Source organism: Fukomys damarensis, unplaced genomic scaffold, assembly GCF_012274545.1.
Source record: "Fukomys damarensis isolate Sample0158 unplaced genomic scaffold, DMR_v1.0_HiC HiC_scaffold_16, whole genome shotgun sequence".
Taxonomy (NCBI): Eukaryota; Metazoa; Chordata; class Mammalia; order Rodentia; family Bathyergidae; genus Fukomys; species Fukomys damarensis.
The window spans coordinates 114,326,534-114,349,262 of NW_022900928.1; the positions used below are offsets into that span (position 1 = coordinate 114,326,534).

The following is a 22,729-nucleotide window of genomic DNA, read 5'->3' on the forward strand; positions in this document are numbered from 1 at the left end:
ATATATATATACAATATATATATGTATGCATATGTGTGTATATATGTGTGTATATATATATATATATGTGTGTGTGTGTGTTGTATATTTCCATATATATATGGAAAACATTTTGTAAGATAGGAATGACTAGAACAGCATTTGTCATACAAGACATGCATTCAGTGACAGTGGCAATTACAGATAAAATGTGCATTTTATGTTTAAATGGAGTCCACATTAGATATTCAAAACCATTAAGTTGGAGGTATAACATATTTATAATGTATAATACTCAGGCTCTGTCATATAAGCATTCAAAATAAGTTTGACTTCTAATTATAATTTCAACTGAAGTTAATGAAAAGGTATACTTAGTAAATGTTTCCAAAGATTTCATAGAAACAAAGTGTTTTATATAATTTCTTAGAAAAAGATTTGCTTGTATAAAATTTTCAAATGATATCATTTATCTGGCTTGCCAATCTCTAGTTGACAAGAGCCTGTATTAACCATAATTTCACATGCTCTCCCACTCCCTCCACAAAAAATAGTAAGTTAGTAAATGTGCCCCTCAAAAAAATAGCAAGGATATTTTTCCCAACTACTTGTTCCAGAATTCTGTGTTCCTCTAAAGAGCGCTTTAATCTTTGGTTTTACATGGACATTTTCAGGTTTAATCTACAGTTTTTACTTTGAAAACCTCAATAAAAGAAATTTGCAGCCAGCTTGGTGCTTTAAATGTAAAGATTTATCCAAAGCACCAAATTACCAGTTTTACTCAGTAAGATGGAATGGATGTTTAAAGTCTAGGCTTAATGTTAAAGTAGCACACTGCTTGCTCCTAGTAACTTATCACTGTTTAAACAATATCATTTTTAAAATCCAGTGAAGAGAGGAGCAATGGAGAAAGTCAATTGGAGAAAGAGACTAACAATGATATCAGAGCTGGTAAGAGAGGCTTGGCAAAGCTGACAAGGACTGAAAGGAACTCTATCATGGTGTCAGTATGTTAGCTAGAACAGAGGAATATGAGGAAGCTTGAAATATGAAGGAATAAACTGTTATAAAAACAGATGATCTGAAGAAAAAACAATTCAATGAAAAAAAAAAGGAAATAATATGCATATAGTAGTAGATTAGGGGCCAGGAAGGGATAGAATAAAATACATGAATAGAGTCAGTTTTGGAGAATGTTTAGAACTTACTCTTACCTCCTAGCTAGCTATGCCATGCCAAAATGTAGTATTCCAGATCCTTCTTGCCTCAAACAAAGAACTGGATGAGACAAACTAAAAATGGTGCCTGAAGTTTGCTGGAAAAGTAAAGGGTGAAGGGAGTTGCTGGTTCCATGCAGTTAACTTGGCCAGGACGAAGAGAGGAAAGGGTAAGAACAAAAATATTGTGAGGAGTGACAATAGCAGGCTCCTCCTGGCATCTGCTCCTTTATGTGGTCCACATCTCATGGAAGCCTACACAAAATCCTACACGAGGAGACATGAGAATCATCAGGTGCCACAGTGGGATCTTGCAACTGACAGGTTCCACCCATTTTTCCAGCTCATTTTGCTATGCCTTATCTCTTACATCACTATCAAAAGTCTGCCAGGATGTTTTTATTTCTTTCTAATTTACATTTTTCATCATTTGAAACACCAGATATGCTTTGATCTTAAGCCTTATGGTCTTAGTTCTTCCAGAATATTTCTCAGGATTTTGACCTGTGCACACATCTTAGTCTTATAGCCAATTATCTGTTAGTGTCATTCCAAAATAACCTACAGTTACTGCAGGTAGTTACTAGAATGCAAAGCTTGAGTATGTCACAGTTCTTCCAAAACACAAACCATATAAAAAAAACCTAATTTTGGCCTATTACTGTTTTCTAACTCACATTTACAGGAAGCTAAAAAACTCTAAACTTCCATGATAATTTTATGTACTAATCACATAAGTTAATGAAATACCCTTTCAGCATGAAGTACCTACCCTCTAAATAAAATATTCTATCATTATTCCTGTGCTTCTCGCCTGCATGGAGAAGTGTACAAAGCATTGAAAAACCAAAACTATTCAGATCAAGACACTAGAATGGTGCCTCTTGCAATTAATTGGCAGTCTGCTATACTATTAACTGCAAGAAATAAGAAAATTGACATAGGTAAAAGCTCTAGTGAAATATCTAGTAGCTAATAATGTTCAAAAGCAAAATTTAACTTAGAATAGTATTCTTCATCAGTTTGTGTGGCTTAATCTAGTAGTATAATAAATCTTTCTTAAAGGCTACAGTTGCTTTGAAGTAAACATTTTGCATTGAAAATTCAGTCTTTCCAGGGATGTTAATTTTCAGTTCAGTTCACTAGTGTTGCACCCACCAGCCTTCCTTCAGCAAGAGAGGAACCAGGACAAACAATTCCAACTGTGGAAGGGGAGGGTGGAGGAGGAATTATATTACTGGCTCCGTTTTTCTCTCACATGGGCCCTGAATACAGACCAAGTATTCAGAAGGCTGTGTGGGAATACTTCTTTGCATTAATCAAAGAAAGGGGGACATTTTCCGAAAAATTTCTTGATAAAGTTAAGTATACTAAAGAGGCTTGGAAAACCCAGTTACCATCTCCTCAATTTCTTCATTCAAAATTTCCTCCATATAATAATGTGTTAGAGGATCCAGTCTTTTTCTTAATTTACAGAAATAATTCTGTAGAAGAGCTTCAGGAAAATCCCAGCCTATGGGATCATGCAATAGATTCCCCTGAAATGCTTAAACACAATTCATCACCTTAGATTTGATTGTACCCTTCAATAAACTTAAAAAGTAGCAATACTTTACCACCAATTCTATGTCTAATTCTTTTGTTCAGATTAAATTTGAAAACAAAAACATTGAAGTTACACTACCATTCTTCAAGCACAAAGCAAAAATGAAATAATATTTGAAAATAATTTATTGGAAGGTTTCCACCCCCATGTATTGACTAAGTCAGGGAGTACTGATATTATCCAAATTTTGAGGTCCAGGAAAAAACAAGACTTGACAGGGATTATGGATAAAAGCCATGGAAATAAGGGAAGAAGTCTTGTTAACACAATTACACATGAAGAATAGTGGCATTAGTTTGGTGGCAAAAGTATTAAAGAACAAATAGCCCAATTTGAGAAATACTGACATTTTATGACTTCGGAGACCTCCATATTTTCATCCCAGAATTCTAAACCTCAGTAAAAAAGTAGAGCTAGAACTTATACAGGATGAAAAATTTACAGGTTGGCCATTACTTTGTTATTTGTGGTAAAGGTCGTGTCTTAAAGGCGATTTCTAGAAAAGAACAAAAGGAAACAAAAATTCCATACTCACTCTTGGTTGGTAAGTACTGAAAATACAAAAATCCTTTTCTGCTTTTTGTTATTTTCTCTTAATTAACCACTTTTCAATTCCAGTTTTAGACTTTTTGGCCCTTCAATAGTAGCTTTTTAGGTCCATAGATTTTTAGTTCATTCATGAAAGCAAGTAGGGAAGATGAAAGGTATTCACTAGATTTTTCCAAGAAGCACTCTGAATGTTTGAATTCCAAATGCAATCTCCTCTAAAATTCACATAGAAAGGGTGCTATTTAGAGGCTAGGTTAGCTTGCAAAAGGGCTCATACAAAAGGTAAACTTGTGGGCTTACCATCTTTTTATTTCTGAAAAATCCTTCTCTTTCTCTGGAAGAAAAAAAAAATGACAAATGGCAAAAACTATTTCATATGTTCCAAGATCATCCTTGTTTACCAGAGAAAGGTAGAGCAATCAGTGCATCTGGAAACCAAACCATGAGATGACATGTTAGTTGTCCAAACATTTCTCTGGAAAGTAAGGACAGGGCTGTAGGAAACGTCGTTCATAGGTGCTGTTAAGTTGTTCACAAGTGTGCATCACAGAGTCAGCTTGTATGTCTAGACTGCCTTCCATTGGGGGAGAATGATGGTACACACGGTAACTGAAGTTAATTCAGTAAATCCAATATAAACACTGATGTTTTGTCTTCTGACGACATATGAATGTGCAAGCATTAAGTTATAGGAGAAAAGGGGCTAATTTTAGATTTGTTCCTAGCCCTCTCCATGTGAATGGTGTCGCTGTGAGCCCAGCAATGAAGTTCACTGTGTTGTAGCAGACTGCGCAGTTCCTGAGTGTGTCAACCCAGTCTATGAACCAGAACAATGTTGTCCTGTCTGCAAAAATGGTAAGACCACACTGCATTAGCTTTCAAGAGGGGTTAGTGCAAAATACAAATATTTCATTCCTGCACACCATTCAGTGCAAGAGCTCTCCCCCTATGATCTGCCGGGGGCTTTTCAATATGGGTATGGCTGATTTATTTTTTCCAAAGCCTTAAAGTGAAAATAAACTAGCAATGGGTGAATTTTGCAGCCTTGCATCTGGGGAATTAAAGCTCTTGTAAGCTGCCTTTGTTGTGATCCCTATTATTTATTGTTAATTTATAAGGAGGCTATCGAAAGAACCCAGTACCATCTTTTAGTAGTGACTGTATTTCTCTCTTATGGAGCCGATGAGGCAGTTTACCCACCTCCATAATGTATTCTGTACCCAGATGGAGACATAGGGTGATGGAGAATAGGGTGAATGACAGGTGTTTTACACGGGGCAAGGAAACACATTCAATTATCAGTGTTCTTAAATTTACATAAGAAAGACAAAAATTTAGCGATTTTTATTTTAGATTTTTATTACAGTAGAGCTTTGCTCTCACAGAAATAGAGTGGAAGAGTTGGCTTACTTATAAGGTTATGGATTCCTTTTTGTCCCCTATGGAATGCAATGGTTGACACAACAGCATCTTAATCACCCAAAGCCAATGTAATGCTGCAGAGAGGACAATGCAATGCAGTGAACCCAGTTCAGCGTATTGACAGAGGAAATAGCCCACGCTTCTTCATAGCTACAGTCTATCAAAAAAACAGCAAGGTAACGGTACATAAATGCCCCCCCTTGGCAATAATATCTGCTTGAAAAATTGGTTCTGGCTCTTAATTAAGTTGAGATCTCTGACTTTACCCAGGCCCTTTCTTGAGGCAGCCCAGAAACATATTCCTATATGATCTATTTTTCTTTCTGAATTTAGTATTATCTTAACTCACCTACTAGGTTTTTTTTCCTTCACAGAAGGATGATTAGTAAAACGAAGCATCAGGTTATTAAAATAAAAGTAGCTCTGGCTGTTTCTTTAATAAATTTTGTGTTTTAGCATCTTCCCAAAGGATTTATAATGAACTCTTCTAACATTTTTGTGGTTTTACTATTTCTGGTCATAGTGATCCATTCAGTTAAAATATTACACCCTTACCTGGCTTCTCTTGTGTTTCTTTTCAAACTGACTGTTATAACGACCATCACTATGACTCAGAGGGTAGCGATTAATATACTCCTTAAGTTCTAACCTATCTGATATGGGCAGACATCCATTTAAGATTTTATACTTTTTTTAAAAAAAGATTTTAAAGAAACTGGAAAAGAACAATCAGATGATATAATGGTTGAAAAATAGGACCTAGGAGGATATACTGAAGGAGTTAGGATAATTTGCCCTGGAAAAGAAAGAGCTCAGGGGAAACCCAACTGTCATAAAGGATATGAATGGCTAGTCTAAAGTAGAAGAGGACTGGTTATTTTTCATTTTCTCCAAGGATAGAAAGAAGAGAAACTCAGCTACTTAATCAGCCTTTAAAAATAGGATTGACAAGTCTTGAAGACGGTTCTTTCTTTCCAAGAAGTAACTATATGAACAGATATATAGATCTTTTCTTCCCTAGTTATCTTTGTGTCACTTTTAAGAAAAACATAATTATGCTTTTAGATAAAATCTTGTCTGGACACACTCAGCATAGATTTAGAGTATCTAGGACATACACTTAGGATATGATTTTTACACCTACATCCAACATAACATCCTACCCTACCCTACACTGAAGCCTAAAATAGACATAGCTACATTTAATGTCTGCATCCAATGTTAAATCAGCCGCTGCAAACTAGTCTCATTTAACTTCCTACCACCCAAGATTTTCCTGATCCTTTTCACAAAAATATATAAATCATGATCTTTAATTGTTCAATTACTTAATGAATGAGAATAATGGCTATCCCTGATAAACAGACGTGGAGTTCACAAGACATATTAGTGTTCTTATTTTTTTTCCTCGACAGAGCACTGTAAGATGATCACTTGTACTTCCTCTTACTACTTCTAAACATTTTTTCCTCTTTTTAAATAGGGGAAATGAATCTTGATTAAAATCCGGAGAAATTCTCTTATGTAGCACTGAGAAGTAATTTTTTAAAAATTATTGAATACTACTGTGCCAAGAAAGTATAATCAATGTTAAAGAAGAGTAAATCAAGGCCCACTGAAATCTCCTATGACCAACAATACTCATATTTTTATTAAGGAAACAGACTGAACCCCAGGTCTTACTTGTTCTCCTTCTAAGCCACCCCAGGAAACAGAAATGGATGATCCACATATGGAAGAGTTAGAAGTAGAAACAAATGTTTATCATGACCAAGTATAACTAGGACAGTTTCTTAAATTTTCAACAGATTATAAATCTATCTCATTATATATGAGAAGATAAATTTTCACATAATCGTGTAAGCACTGGGAGTGGTGGCACACGCCTGTAATCCCAGCTCCTAGTAGGCTGAGGCAGGAGGATCACTGTGAGTTCAAGACCAGCCTGGGCTACATAGTGAGTTCCAGGTCAGTCTCAACTACATGGTGAGAACCTGTCTCAAAAAAACCAAAAAACAAACCAACAAACAATATCACATAAATATTTCAAATATTTGGAAACTGATCATATATTTGAATAGTATATATCTGACAATGCTTGTTTGTTTTTTGAATGTATATTAATATTAATTTAAACTTCTTGCTCTGTAGCCACTCATTCCATTTTTCAATTGTCCATACATACTAATATTTTTGTACCAAGTCATTAAAAAATCCATATACACAGACATTAAAAAATCCATATACACAGACTGCCAAACATCTGGGCTGGAAAATAAAGTATTTGGCCAGTTACTGAGATGTTTGATCATTGGAACATCCAAATGACTAATTGCATTTTTTTGCATTTCATTAGCCAGTATGTCAGTGAATTTAATGTTTTTGCTGGAATATAATGAGGCATTATTCATGTTTCTGATGGAAAAGGTACCTCATGAAAAATTGGAAGAGACAGGATATTTACCACAAAATGTTATACACACATTGGATGAAAGGTTCTCATCTTCTTTCTAACTCAATGTAAATTGACATAACCCTGCTGAAATGTTTAATTTTACATCTCTTACTCTCTTTTAGTTTAGTGGTGATACAAATAAAACAGCAGAGAGACTAAGAAAAAAGTCAACTCCTTTGGACAACGAAGGGAATGGGCCATTCATAAAAAAGAAAGAGAAAGAATTTCATAGTATATGAAACCTTCTCCAAATACTTGAGAAGGCATGCTTGCCAGGCACAACTGTTAATATCCCCAATATGCAAAGTGCTCCTCCAGGTGAATAAGAAAATGAATAACAATTTCACAGGGTGAAAAATAAGTGAAAATTATTATATAAAGGAATTTCACAGAGCAAAAACATGTCTAATAAACTACGAAACATTCATTAAACCAAAAGTGATCAAGGGAGATGGAAATTGAAGTTGGCCAGGGATTCAATTGAGTTCAATCCCTGGTACAAAAAAAAAAAAAAAAAAAAAAAAAAAGAAAGAAAGAGAAAAAAATTGAAGCAATGAGGTACCAATTTTGTACGGATCTTAATTTGAAATTAAACATACTTCAAATTGACAAAAAATTCAGAAAAAGATTGAGAAATTAGAGAGAATGCTGAACAACTTTTAAGAAGGCACTTTCTATCAAAATGTTCATGTCACTTAATTGGCAGTTCTAGCTCTAGTGCTTTGTCCACATTTATGTTCAAATCTTCATTGCATTTTAAGAGTGAAAAGTTGAGAGAAAACCCAGTAGTCCTTCAATAGGATATAGAAATTTACTGCAGCCTTTAAAAGGACATGACTGACTGTTTTTACTGCCAAGTAAAATAAACAAGGACCAGAAGGTACATTACTTTGTATATACCATATTAATTCTTACCATATGTAATGTATACATCTTAAATGAAATATATTTAAAACAGTTTTAAATTAAATACAGTTTTAAATAGATGGATACTATACTTTATAGGAAAAGTGTAGTATAGGAAAAAGGAAAAGAGCTAAGTAGATATACCATAGAATGATAACATTGATTCCCTAATTACGACTAGGAAGCCTAAAGGAGAAACTAAAGAGGGGGGAAAATAGCTAACATCTTGAAAACATTAAACACCTGCAAATTGATAATGGCAAAACAACAGAATTATGTGAAGAGGTAGTTCACACAGTAATCAAATTATCAAAATGTCAGTATTATTCATTGTCATTAATAATCACACTAGACTATTTAAAAACCCTCTTCTGTTGTTTCTATATATTGCACAACGTTTTGGAACAATGCATACCAACTTTTTAGCTGTGATTCAGTGATGAGAAGAGGAAATAGGCAATAGAGGGAACTTTGACTTTTTATTTCATAAGCCTTGTTACTGAGTGCATTTCATAAACCATTGTGCTTCTAAGATTTAAGAGATTTCATCAAGCCTTAATAAAAAGACAATGTTTTATAAGCTAGAAATTTTCTTTTTTATATTGATATAAACCAAAGATTACAAACAAAAAAATGAAGTTAAAGTACAACCATATTTATTATCATTAATAAATAAATCATAAAATGCAAACACAAGCTCCCCTAAAATCATCAGATTATACATTGTACAGGAAGAATGCAGTTCACATATTGTATAATGTATTATATCACCAATGGTCTAAACAAGTATTCTTTAATGAATTATATGAATATTTTTGTAGCAAAATACATGATAATTATATTAAGGATACTGAATAAAGTCTTATTTCTGACAGAATTTTTGTATCAAAGTCATGAAAAACTGTTGGATCTTAACAAATTGTGGGAAAGAAGCTATCTATTTTGTTAGCAAAACAGATATAAGCAGCAGGTTAAAACATTATGTGCTCAGTTGGGCATAGTGGCACATGCTGTAATCACAGCATTCTGGGAGGCTGAAGCAGGGAGATCACAAGTTTAACCTTAACCTGAGAAACTAAGCAACTAGTGAGACCCTGTCTCAAGATAAATAAAATAAATTGACTGGGGACATAGATCACTATGAAGATATTAGATTCAGTCTCCAATATCTAAATATAAAAGCATCAGAGCAAATGAGCTTTATTATGGACTTCCAAATATAGATCAACATTAGGAATTCCACTGATATAATTTATCCTGAATGAAAGTGAAGAGAAAGATCATTTCATTATTTCTATATACACTCACAGACATTAGACACGAATCAGCAAAAATGAATATTGACAACTCTTGGTAAAACAAGCAAATACAAAGATCAGAATCATCTTTAATATGGAAACACAAAAGAATTTCCTAATGAAATCAAGTGTAAGATAAGGATGCCCATCTTTAGTTAACATTTTTGATAGATGACAGACAGATAGTAGAAGATAGATGATGGATAGATAGATAGATAACCGGCTAATATAATGAGAAGGACAACTCAGGATAGAAAAATTAGAAAGGCAGTAAAACTATCACTGTTTACATATGATATAGATCTACAAACAAAAAAACCAAGAAGATGAGATGAACTACATATTAAAAACAAGATATTAGGGTACACTTTAGTAGCATAGCAGGATACCTATGATATTGGAACAAGTGGATAATTATCTGAAAAAATAATTTCAAATTCCTATCTCATAATTCAGATCAAATATTAATTGAACAGAGATAAAATATAAACATTTTTCTAAAAGTAATACAAAAGAAAATCTGAGCGATTTGTTTGTATTTTTCATGTGAATAGACAAATAATAAAATGAATAATAAAATAGTGATAAATTGCATAATACAATGGATCCGAAAAATACTGTGAATAAATTAATAGGGAAATTATTCTCATATCTTGAGAGATTGTCTCATATAAATCAAAAACTATTAGATATCAATAAGGAAAGAGTCTTTAACTCTTTTTAAAAAATGGGCAAAGATGGTTCTGCCACCTGCTTCACAAGCTCAAAGAACCAAGTTCGATCCCTGGTACAAAAAAAAAAAAAAATGAGCAAAGAACTTCAAAGAGCATTCTACAGAAAATAAAATAAAAAGGGTCTTCAACATGTGAAGCTCAAATCCACTCATAAGTACTTACAAGAAGGAAATTAGCAGATTAGCAAATTTCTAGAATTTAATAATCCAGTTTGTTAGGTTAAATAGGCACTCTTCTATATTACTGGTGGCTGTATATATTGGACCATTCCATCAAGGGAAATATGAATATATTCCATCAATATATATAGTGCGTGTACCATTTGCCGTGGCAGTTTCACATATATTTACAGACATGAGAAATGAACAGTGTTGCTTATTTTCTACCTTATACTTTGGTTTTCTGATTAACAAGAAGTTATCATTAAATTTTAAACTGTGTGATGTTTAAAGAGAAATAAACAATTAAACAGAACTGACTAGAAACTTAAAAGGTTACCTATAGATACATATTACAATTTATTATACAATTAAAGTAGCATCTAAATATCTGACAAAAATGTATTATTTTAGAAATAAATTAGATTTATCATTTTTTAAAAAGTAAAATTATATTGCTACCTTACCCATTAAACAAAAATAAAATTTTTGGGGATTAGAAAATTTTAAATGAAATTATAGAAGAATTTTTGAAATAATATAAGTAGTATTATCTTGTTCTTAGGATAGTGAAGATCTTTCTCAATGTATAATGAAGAATTCCTAAAATGAAAGGAATAAAATGAAAACTAAAGAATGAATACTTTTATATCTAAGTTTCTCCATATTTTCAGGGAAGATAATATCTAATAATGGAAAGATAAAATTTAACAGACCCTTCACGTACTACCAAATAAATGATATATCCTCTCAGAAAGGAAGTGAAAATATCTGGACCCCGATTCAGCAATCACAGTGCTACAAATAGATTAAAAAAGAAATAACCAAGGGCTGGGGTTATAGCTCAGTGGTTCCACACCCTGCTTTGCAAGTGCAAGGTCCTGAGTTTGGTCCCTGGTAACAACAACAACAACAAAAATCAGAAAAGAATATAAAAATATGCATCTAGACATAGTTATTACAAAGTTTTTTCATAATAAGAATTGAAAATATAAACGCTATATATTTAGGGATAAATTGGTTGTTTAAAAAAACATAGTATATCTGTATAGGCTACTAAGAAAGCATGACAAATAATATTGGAGAAAAACTTAATAAGATCTCCTCCTTCCAAAAAAATGCATGTTTGTATTATATTATTAAATATATAATGAAATTAAACTAGTGGGACATAGGCTATGTATAAAATTTTGTTTAAAAAAGTATCAGGTACAGAAAATAAAAAAAGACTAGAAGAAAATTCAGTGTTAATAATGCTGATCTCTAAACAATAAATAAATCTATTTTATTTTCTTCTTTTTACTAGCATATATTTTCTAATTTTCCTATAATAAATATACATTCTTTGTGATTTTAAAATTATTATTTAAAATATGAAAATTCATAACCAAGATGATACATTTTTTCTATTTTTATGATTAGTAATTCAGTAATCAAAGACATGTCACTTACTAAAAATTATACTGATTCCATATTATAATTTGTACTCTTTAATTAACTAATAATTTCAACCACTTGACTTTTCAACTCCTTTAACTATGAGATTCTTTTTAAAACATTTGAAAAGCTTCATTGCCCATTTTATGCACCTATTAGGGAAATTGCTAAAATGGTCAGTTAAATATATTCATTTACATTTTCATAGAACTATTTTGAAAATTTCATCTTAATTGGGTGTAACTGTTTCATCTTAATTTAATATTTTTTCACTTCCTCCTAGGTAGACACTTAGTAACAAACATAACACAGATATAAAACAAACACACAGAAGATGAAACATTTTCCGGGAACTCATAGCACATATCCTGAACAGTCCAGAACAAAAGAATGTCTTATGAAAGGTAATTTCAAAGTCTGCCTTTCACTGGCTCCACAACCAAAGGTCAAAATTGTCATATTCTTATAAGTAGATGTCAAAGCAAGGTAATAATAAATAGCTATATTAATGAGTCACACACAATAATTTCTGGTTTATTTTTTAAATTGTCCTCCAAAAATATGAGAAGAAATATTTATATTTATGTTCTCTTAGATCAACAGGATTCCCTTTTAATTCATCAAAAAACTAGATTTCAAAAGTATTGTGATATTGGCAGCCTGAAAATTAATGCCTTCCTTATTTCCTGATAATCACACATCTCTTCTGTAGTTATCTGGGCTACCTGGTCTTTAAGAAAATATACAGTGGAAGACAACACATGACAAAAATTTGAAGTTTGTGTGTGTGTGTGTGTGTGTGTGTGTGTGTGTCTCCCTTCCCATACAGGAAATGCTTACAGACTATGTTGTATCTACATAAATGTTTGAGATATTGAGTGTCACCTACCACAAAGTACATGCCTTCTTCCTTGCAAATAGACACATTGAAAGTCATCCTCTGTCCTTTGTGTGTCCTGCAATTCTTTACTGCTCAGTACATAGCTCCACAGGGCACTTACAGGATTCGAGGAAAGGTCTGAACACATATGCTGACTGTCTTGACCATGAACATTCACATTATCTAGAAGAGGATCTTCCCTGACAATAGTACCTAGGTAGACAGATGGAGTGTATCCTCCAGAACTGTCCTTACACCTGTCTTCTGCCTCTTTTTTTCTAAATGTTGGCAAAGTTTTGCATTTACTAAAGGTAGAAGTTTCCCAGATAGCTTAGTCGGTAGAGCTAAGGCTTTTATTAAAGGTAGAAAAAGTCAGACTCTGCAGAGCAAGTTTGGACCAAGTAAAAGGAAAGGGGGAGAAAAAAATTTAAATATCCCTATAGCATAAAGTGGCCTTCTGTGGAGAGACAGAGTAGCTCTCTTTGTAATTATGTTTTTATAAACTATTGCTATCTTCTAAGGATTGTAGAGAGTCAACTCTAATAAACCACCTCCATGAACATGGAAAATGGGCAAGTTGGATAACTTCCAGGTTCTTAGTAACTGAGGTAGAATCTGATTGCAAAGGTAAGGCATGGAGCCTTGCCAGGATTCATGAAGGCTAGAAATAGTCACATCCTAAGGAGGCTCAAACCATTGCTTCTGGAAGAGTCTCACTGAGAGAGCTATGCTATTGCTCTATCTTAGATGAGCTTTCAGTCCATATTGACCCCAAAGTTTCACATAGCCCAGCACCCACGTATCTCTCCGACGAACCCAGAGACCAAATGGTCCCTGCTCCTGCTGAATGCACAGATGGGAGCGCACAGTCTCACTTCAGGAGAAGCTCCGTCGCAGTGAGGAACATTAGGAAGTTCTGCTCGCCCTTTTCCTGAACATCAGCCTTGTCGTGTAGGGCATGACATTTGCAGACAGAGCCGTGCCCCATCACACCATTCCTCCTCGCTGTTTAATGTGAACTTTAAATTTACACACACATACACATGCACACACACGCGCACACACGCAGAGAGCTCAGATGTGTTCTTTGTCTTTTTGAATGTGAATTATCTTCAAAGGCATTAGAGTGAGACAATGAGCCTGGAAAGCTCCTAGGAAGTTCTCTGTCCATCTTCACTGGGAGTCGCCAGCCTCAGGAGCAAGAGTTTCTAATGGATTCCTTCCTCGGGCACAGATATCCAAATGCTGTCTCTTACAGATAGCGGTAAATCTTCTTGGGCTTCACATCCCAGAATTCTGGGCACTCCTGCCCAGGTCACACCCTCCTTGCCCTAACCCAGAAGTCACAGCCTTACCTATAGCATCTGGCTTGAGATTCTTAGGATTCACGATGCCCTTTCTCTCTTCTTTGTTATATGCGAATGGGAGCCCAGGACCACGAGGGAGGGTACCTCACTACTCCTGGACTCTGATCCCCATACATTTCTCTGAGCTACGAATTAATTCACCAAACCACCACTTTCTGCTCACTTTCCCAGCCTTCTTGCTCTCAGCACTGACTGCTGTATGAATGGTACACATGGTACTGAGTTTGGTTCTTGTCTCCCCTTCTCACCCGGGCAATCTTCACCAGGGCTAATTTTCATCTATTTCATTGTTGCACTACCAATAATGTGCTATAGGTACAAAATATATTTTTAAATAAATAAATAATAAGTAAATACTAATTTTATTTCTTTAGGAGAGCTGTGATGGAAAGGAAGTATTATTTGAGTTATTTCAAATTACCTTTTGAAATGTTATTTGCCTTCTGCTTCAAACAAAGGGCTTTTATATATTCAGTGTAGGATGCATGGAGGAAAGAAAGTGCTTCCCATATTTATTTCATATTAAATTGGGTTTAGTTTAACATTAAGACTGTCTTACACACATTAACTGGTGGGAGATATAGCAAAGTGTTCTAGTAGAAAGAGGCTGATAGGATAGACTATGCCTAGCTTGAAATTTTACTACTTTGTAATCTCACCGTGGACACCTAAAGCTTCTTTTTGTTAAAAACAGACTTCATGTAATGTCTGTTATTTTAGTGCAAAAAAATATAATTTAGTATTATTCTTAGTGGCATACATTATTTAATTGTAAAGATAAAACATGTAAAACCTTGCAAAACACAGAGAAAATAAAAGGTCTTACTAGATGAGAGCTGATGTTTCTCTTAGCAGTCTTTAGATTAAGCATCATCATTAGACCAGATGTTGAGGAGACATCTGTAAAGGGAAACCATTTCTCTCAATAAACCATCAGCTACACCCATTTTCATACCAGTCTCCCAGGATCCCTTGCTCCCTGGCTGAATCTCCAGGCACCTCACCCAAGTGTCTCCTCATCTCTGTGCCAACACTTTTCTGCTGTTTCCTGGTCGTATTTTAGGACTTAGTCATCTAATAAAACCAAGAATATTCAATACTAGAACAATATTTAGTATTTATGTGGCCTCCCAGGATCACAACTATTTTCCTCAAATTTTAGTGTAATTAATCATGAAATTTTTAGACGTGAAAGAGATTGTAAACACAAGAGAAGTTATGAGTGTGTGTGTGTGTACACAGTACTAGGCTAGAAGAGGCACACTCTGATGGGTTGAACAGCTTTTCAGTTGTCTCACATGACTTTGCATTGAGGGCTGATTATACATTTATAAGAGTTAAGAAAGGAATGAATCAACAAATATATGATCTGAAAGTGTATGGTAAAATAGCCAGAACTTAGTGTGAGGATAAGAAAAAGTCATAAAACGTTCCTTGCTATCAGGACAGAGGGAGAAAATTGATTGTAGGGCGAAATATTGAACTCTAGAAATCAAATTATGCAACTGAAGAATAAATCAGAAATGTGGCATAAAATAGGGGCCAAGATACATGTTAACCAATAAATACCTCTTCTGATGTTCACTAACTGGGAAACCTTCCAGGAATTGCTGTCTGAGGCAGGAATCCCTTCTAGGAAGACCTCTGATATTTAAATGTTCCTCTGAGCTGCTTCAAAATGATCTATCAGAAATGTTAAACCTCTTTTAAAACATATTTATGGATGGATCCCCTCAATTGAGAAAAGGGAAATAGGAAGTTGCTATGTGCATATTTTGCTCACATGTGTTTCATTTGTTTAAAATGATGGCAAAGCCCAGCCATAAATGTTGCTGGTTGTCAACATCGATAGCCAGCCAGTCCAGAGGCCTCCCTTCCTTTTGCCCATGACTTTTATGAGCTTTGCAGAAAGGTCCATAAAGCAACACACCTGTCTTCAGGGAGGCTAAGCTCAGTTAGTCTCCATGATTGTGAACTGACAAAATAGTTGGCACTGTTTTATCCAAATCTTGAAAGTCTCCCCACTCCAGAGTTCTGTTTCGGAAATTAAAATGGGGCAAGACTCAAGGTACAGGGATGGACATCACATACACAATGTAAAAGATTCTCCATCAACCTTGATCCATTGATTAATAATGGAGAAATATGACAGCAAAAAGCAACACAGGAGGAGAGCTGCCAGGACAAGGAAAGCACATGAGCCCTTCCAGGTAGAATTCCTGTAGGTAAAAAATTGGATTCTGTTTCAGCTCTCACTAAATGCAGTAATCAGATCTGTAGTGAATCAGGGTCAAGTAAAGCCCTTTATATAATAAAGTCATCTGAGATGAAATGCTTTTCAACTAGGGCCCTTTTACCCTACCACCATGTATATAAATACACACACATCCTCATAAATATTCTCATGCTCACCACCTCTTTTATTTCTAAAAATTCCATAATTAATGGCACCAAAATGTGAGGTACATAGTTGAGACCTGATATATTAATGACATCAGTTAAGTTCCAAGTTCTATATATTATCCCAATGTTGAGCATACATGGTTTTCCTAGTCATAAACATGGCAGGGAGACATCAGGGAGGTACTGGCCCAGAGAAGAGAAGACACCTGGGTGGGCACTACATGGTGAGCAGGGCATGCTGAGAGACGATTGTAGGATGAAGTTTCTGACAAGGTATGCTGAGAGCAACAGTTGCTCTTTCCAGATACTTTCTCCACACCTGGTCTAATGATAGTTAATATAAAGACCATGAAGTGTAACACCAGCTCTCATCTATTTCAAGCTTTATAGGTTCTAGTTTCTTTGCAGGTATTAACATATTTAATCTGTGCTATATAAAGGAAAAATTATAATCATTAATTGGCAAGGAGGAAATAGACACTCAACTAAAGCAAGTAAATAGCCCTCAGATATGTCCTTGAAATTTGTTCCCCACTCTGGCAAATTTTAAAGACTGCATTTCTAACCAGTAGTTCTCAGTGGGCAGCACCAGAACAGTAGCAAGGTCACCCTTTGGGAATGAGTTAGTATGCAAACATCTGAGTCACCCCAGATCTGTGAAACCAGAAGTTCTGAGGGTGGGAACCAGCAATGTGTCTTAACAACCCCTCAAGGTGAGTTTGATCCTCAAAGTTGAGAACTGTATGACTCCTTTCAGGGGGTTAAAAGGTAGCCTGTTCTTTAACAAATGAAGAATAACTATGGAGGGGAAGAATGAAAGTTTAAATAATTGCCAGCCAATAACGACTGAAGAGAAAGTTATACCAAGACAACAGGCAAGACAGGGCTGGGAAAAAAGAGTTCAACACAAAATGCCCTGAAATCAAAGCAAGGCCATTTGCACTGGAGAGGGAGGAATGGTGAAAACCAACAGGGCCAAAAGTAGACTCCCCCGGGCATGGAAGCAAAATGGGTTGGAGATGCCAGGGAAATGGTTTCCGAATGGTCAGGGCATTTCCTAATAACAAAGCCATAATCATTGGGAAGATAAATTCATTTTTTGAAGATAGCAAAAATTGGGCCAGGGATTTAGCTCAGTGGTTCCAGTGCCTGCCTCATAAGTGCAAGGGCCTGAGTTCAACCCCCAGTCCAATTAAAAAAAAAAAAAAAAAAAAAAAAAAAAGGATAGCAAAAAGTCTCTAGAGAAGGGGCAGAAATAACTAGAATGGTTGTTGATTCACTCATCGTTCCTCCAATCCTCTTTACAGATCTATGGTAGAGATTGTTTCAAATGAATTATTTTTCTGCATTGAGGCATGGTAACTATCCATAGCATTTAAATAACACAATTACAGTGAAGAACGTTTTAATATTTTAAACAACTTTCTTGTGATATAATTCACATAAAACACTGCACATTTCAAAAGTGTGCTACTTAATATTTTGACACATGTATACCTATGAACCATTATCCTAATCGAGAGATGCACATACCCATCACCCCCAAAACTTACTCAGCACCCCTTTATGATCCCTTCCCCTAGCCCCTCATGTCCCCACCCCATTCCAGGTAGCTTGTGTCCTGTTTTCATTCCTCACACATCACTCTGAATCTCCCAGGATGTTGAATAAATGGAACATTCACCATGCTCTCCCTTTTGTCGGCTTCTCTTGCTGAACTCTTGTACCAAGAGTGTTTTCATAGATGCAGCTATGTTGTAGCGTGTATCAATAGTTCACCCTTTTAAAATTGCTGAATAGTATTCCATTCTACAGTTATACCACAGTTCATCTCTTCATTGATTGGGATGTTTCTCATTTCTGGTTGTCACTACTGAAGTTCTCACCAATAGCCCCACATACATATTTGTATAATTGTATGCTTTCTTTTGTACTATAAAATACATAGGTGTAGGATGCTAGATGATATGGTTAGTTTATATTTAGTTTTTTAATGTAAAACTGTTTCGTGGTGGCTGTATAAAAGACCATGAAATTGTATACTTCCATTTCTTCTGCCTCTTCACCAGTGTGTGGGGTTATCAGTTCTGCTTAATTGTAGCTATCTTAATTAAAATGAGTTGTCATTTCACTATGTTGTTGTTAAAATGCATTTTTCTAATGATTTGTTGACGAACAGCTTTTCACATAGTAATTATCCATGTAGGTATCTGTCCAAATCATCTGCTCATTCTTAGAAGTGAAGTATTACTTACCAGTGAATTTGAAGAATTTTTGATATTCCAAAGTCAAATAATTTATTAGCTATGTCCCTTGTAACTGTTTTTTGCCTATTTATGATACCTTTTTATTCCATCTGTTGCTTTCTGAAGAACAGAAATTTTTAGTTATGATTCATGCTTTCTTTAAGGAATTAAACTATTGATTACAACAATAGGTCAAAAGGTATTTTCCTGTGCTTTGTCCTTCTTTCAGTTTCAGGTTTTACATTTATGTCTATGATCCATTTTGAGTTAATTTGTCAATATGTAATAAAGAACTGAGTAAAAGTTTTTTCTCTTTTTATTTTTATTTTATATTTTTATTTTTCTTTATTTAATTTTTTTGGAACCAGGGATTGAACTCAGGTCCTTGCACTTGTGAGGCAGGCGGTGGAACCACTGAGCTAAATCCCCAGCCATCTCTTTTTAAATATGGATTTTCAGTTTTTTAGGACCATTCACTGACCACTCTTTCTCCACTCAGTTTCATTTATTTCTTTAAGAACAATTGTTTATGCATGCAATGATTTCATTTATATTTGTAATGTAATATGCATAAATATATATCCATGAATAATGTACATTTTGTTATATAGTTGTAGCTACTTCTGATGTCTTTATGCTAGTCCACTAACTTTTTGTTTATTTTTGTTATTCTAGGTATTTCATTTATATCTGACTTTTCAAATCAATTTATCAGTTTTTAGCTACTCCTTCTCCCAAAAAAAGCCTATTGAGCTTTTGATGGATATTGTATAAAATTTATACATCCATCTGGGAAAAAATGGCATGTTAAAAATGTTGTTTTTAAATTGATGAATGTGGTATATCTCTCCATTCATTCAACTTTTTTTTTTCTTTTTTTTTTTTTTTTTGGTTTTTTGAGACAAGTTCTCACTATGTAGTCAAGGCTGACCTGTAACTCACTACGTATCCCAGGCTGGTCTTGAATTCACAGCGATCCTCCTGCTTCAGCCTCCCAAGTGCTGGGATTACAGGCATGTGCCACCACACCCAGCTTCGTTTATTCATTTCTTTAACTTCAGCATTATCCTGTACAGTTTTTGTTTTGTTTGGTTTTGTTTTGGTACCAGGGATCAAACATGGGACCTTGCACTTTCAAGGCAGGTGACGAAACCACTGAGCTAAATCCTCTACCTCTTGTACTGATTAATGTACAGATATTTTACATCTTTGGTTAGTTTTCTTCCAAAGCATTTCATTGTAATGCTATTATAGTTAGTAGGCTTTTAAGATGAAATTTCTTATTATTTGTTGCTAGTACACAGAAATAGAATTAATATTTGTATATTGATGTTAGGTCCTGAAGCACTGTTACACTCTATTATTGTCTAGTAAGTTGTTGTTGTTTTTTTTTTATAGCTTCCCTTGAACCTTTTGTATATTATATTGAATAAAGACAGTTCTAATGCTTCACCATCAAATGCATGACTTTTAATTATCTCCTTTCTTTGCATTTTGTAGAACAACCCATAGAATGTTGAATAGGGTGGCACAATAAATCTTTGTGTTGCTTCTGATTTGAAGGGAAAAAAAATCAGAGTATTTCCTACTTAAATGTGATCGTAGCAAGAGTGTTTTCATAGATCCTGGCTCTCAGTTGGAAAAAGTCAACTTCTGTGCTTACTTTGATAAGAACTTTGTTTATTTTTAATCAGGAAGAGGACGATGGATTTTGTTAAAGTTTATTTTCAATGTTGGTTGAGACAATTGTATGGATTTATATTGAGTTTTTATCAGGTTCTGGGATCAAGATATTGCTGGCCACACAAAATGAGTTCCAATTTTCAAGAAAATTTTGTGCAAAATTGATATTAATGTTTTCTTAAATGTTTGCTAGAATTTATCAGAGACCTATAATACTCTTAGAACTTTGGTTTTTCTCTGTAGAAAGGTTTTTTGAAACAATTTCAATGTATTTAATGTAGGGCTATTTCTGAGCTATTTCTTAGTTACCTTTGCAAGTTTAGATCATTAAGAAGTTATACTATTTTGTATAACTTGCCAGATTTATTATAATAATTTTTATATTCCTTAGTATCTTTTCAATAGCTTCAAATTCCAGTTACTTCATCCTTTTCATTCATGATATTGGTAACTTCTCTCATATATTTTATCCTGATTGCTATGACTAGAGAGTTATCAATTTTATTTTTTCCAAGAACTAATTTTGTAGCATACTGATTTTCTCTAAAATCATCTGATTTTTTTTTTGAGAATAAGAAAAATTTATTAAAATCTTCTGTTTTCTGTTTTATTGATGCCTGCTCTGGTCTCTAATTCTTTTCTTCTACTAACTTTGGATATAATAAATTCTTTTTTAATTGTTATTTAATACAGGGTACAGAATCACCAGTGGAAGTCTTTTCTCCCTTTCTAATTTAGGTTCTTTATAACTTTCCCTTAAATTTTGCTTTATGATAATTTCTGCAAATTCTGGTATGTTAACATATTCATCAAGTTTACAATACCCTACTTTCTAATTTATTTCTCTTTTGCTCTTTTCTTTGAACCTTAGTTATTAAGAATATATTAATTAGTTCCCTAATTTGGGATATTTTATAGTGTATATTTCTTATTAGCTTCAGATTTAATTCCACAGAGATGATAAATATATGTTTATTACTCAAATATTTTTATGTTCATTGAAACTGGTTTTATGGCTAATAACATATTTGATCTTGTTAAATTTCCTATATGTACCTGAAAAAACATGTATTACCCTATAAAATATTAAGTAGGTCAAGTCTTTTCAACAATAGCATTGTTCAAAATTTTTATATTCTTATCGATAGTCCATTTGCTTTGTTCTATCAATTATGAGGAGAGATTGAAACCTTCAAAGTATACTTACAGCAATTCTATCAGCTGTTGCTTTTTGTGTACTTTACTTTTTTATCATACACATAAAGATTTAAGGTTTGTTATAGCTTTCTCCTTAGTTGATGCCTTTATAATTATGAAATGACATTTTCCATGCCGTTATAGTCTTTGTTCAGTAATCTCTTTTGTTCTGTCATTAATAAAGTAATTTTGGTTTCTTTTTGATTCATGTTAGTATGCTAAAAATTGTTCTTGCATTCTACCTTTACCTATTTATGCTTGTGTGTTTTAAGTCCTTTCCCTGTAGACAGCAAATAGTTTCCTCACACTTTTTTTATCTAATCAGATAATCTTGGCCTCATAATTGAGGTATTTAATCTACTTATATTAAATATGATTACTGATAGATGATTAAGTTTAAATCTATCTTCTTGCTGTCGTTTTTCTCTTTTGCTCCCTTTCTCTTTTTTCTTCCTTCTTTGGGATAAATTGAATGTTTTGCTATTCTGATTTGTCATTTTTTACTATGTAAGCCACAATTGTTTACTGTGTTATTTTAGTAATTGTTCGGGGGCTTGTAATATACAATTTAACTTAACAGACTTGAACTTATGTGATATGACCCCACTTTATTACAATATCAGAGTCTGTCAGTAGTACACTTGAATTTCAACTCTCCTGACCTTTGTAAGATTGCTCTCAAATATTTTATTTTTATACTGAGCTATATCTTTTTCAAGAGTAAATCAACTCAATAATATTTTAATTTAAAAAATCATTTAGATTTCCCATGGGTAAATCTGCAGCCGTTTCCATTTCCTTTGTATACATCCATACTTTCATCTGAGTTGTTCAGTCTAAATTATTTCCTCTGTTATTTCTTGCAGTGCAAGTGTACTGTGGAATTCTCTAAGCTTTTTAATGTTTAAAAAATGTAATTCAAAAGGTAGTTTCACAAGTCTGAACTTCTGACTGACACTGTTTGGTTTGGCTTGGTTTGGGGATTTTATTTCTGTTTTATTTCGGTACTTTCAAGGGATTCTTCCATTGTCTTCTTGAATTTTTTCTGAAAAGAGTATCTGTTGCAATTCTTACTCCTATGACTAAAATACCCTCCTTCATTTCCTTTTAAGATTGTTCTTCTTTATTGTTGTTTTTGCACAATGTGGGTGTTGTTACAGTTTTCCCGTTTGTTTGTTTTTTTCTTCTTTCT

General features: G+C 33.9%; 1 protein-coding gene across 1 annotated transcript in view; it reads left to right on the plus strand.

The window, feature by feature from the left end:
- Window positions 1-22,729, plus strand: part of Vwc2l (von Willebrand factor C domain containing 2 like) — a 149,281-nt gene that overhangs the window by 24,907 nt on the left and 101,645 nt on the right. Inside the window, exon 3 of the mRNA XM_010616031.2 lies at window positions 4,077-4,206. Within this exon, the coding sequence (XP_010614333.1) occupies window positions 4,077-4,206 (130 nt within the window). The remainder of the gene's footprint in view (window positions 1-4,076; window positions 4,207-22,729) is intronic.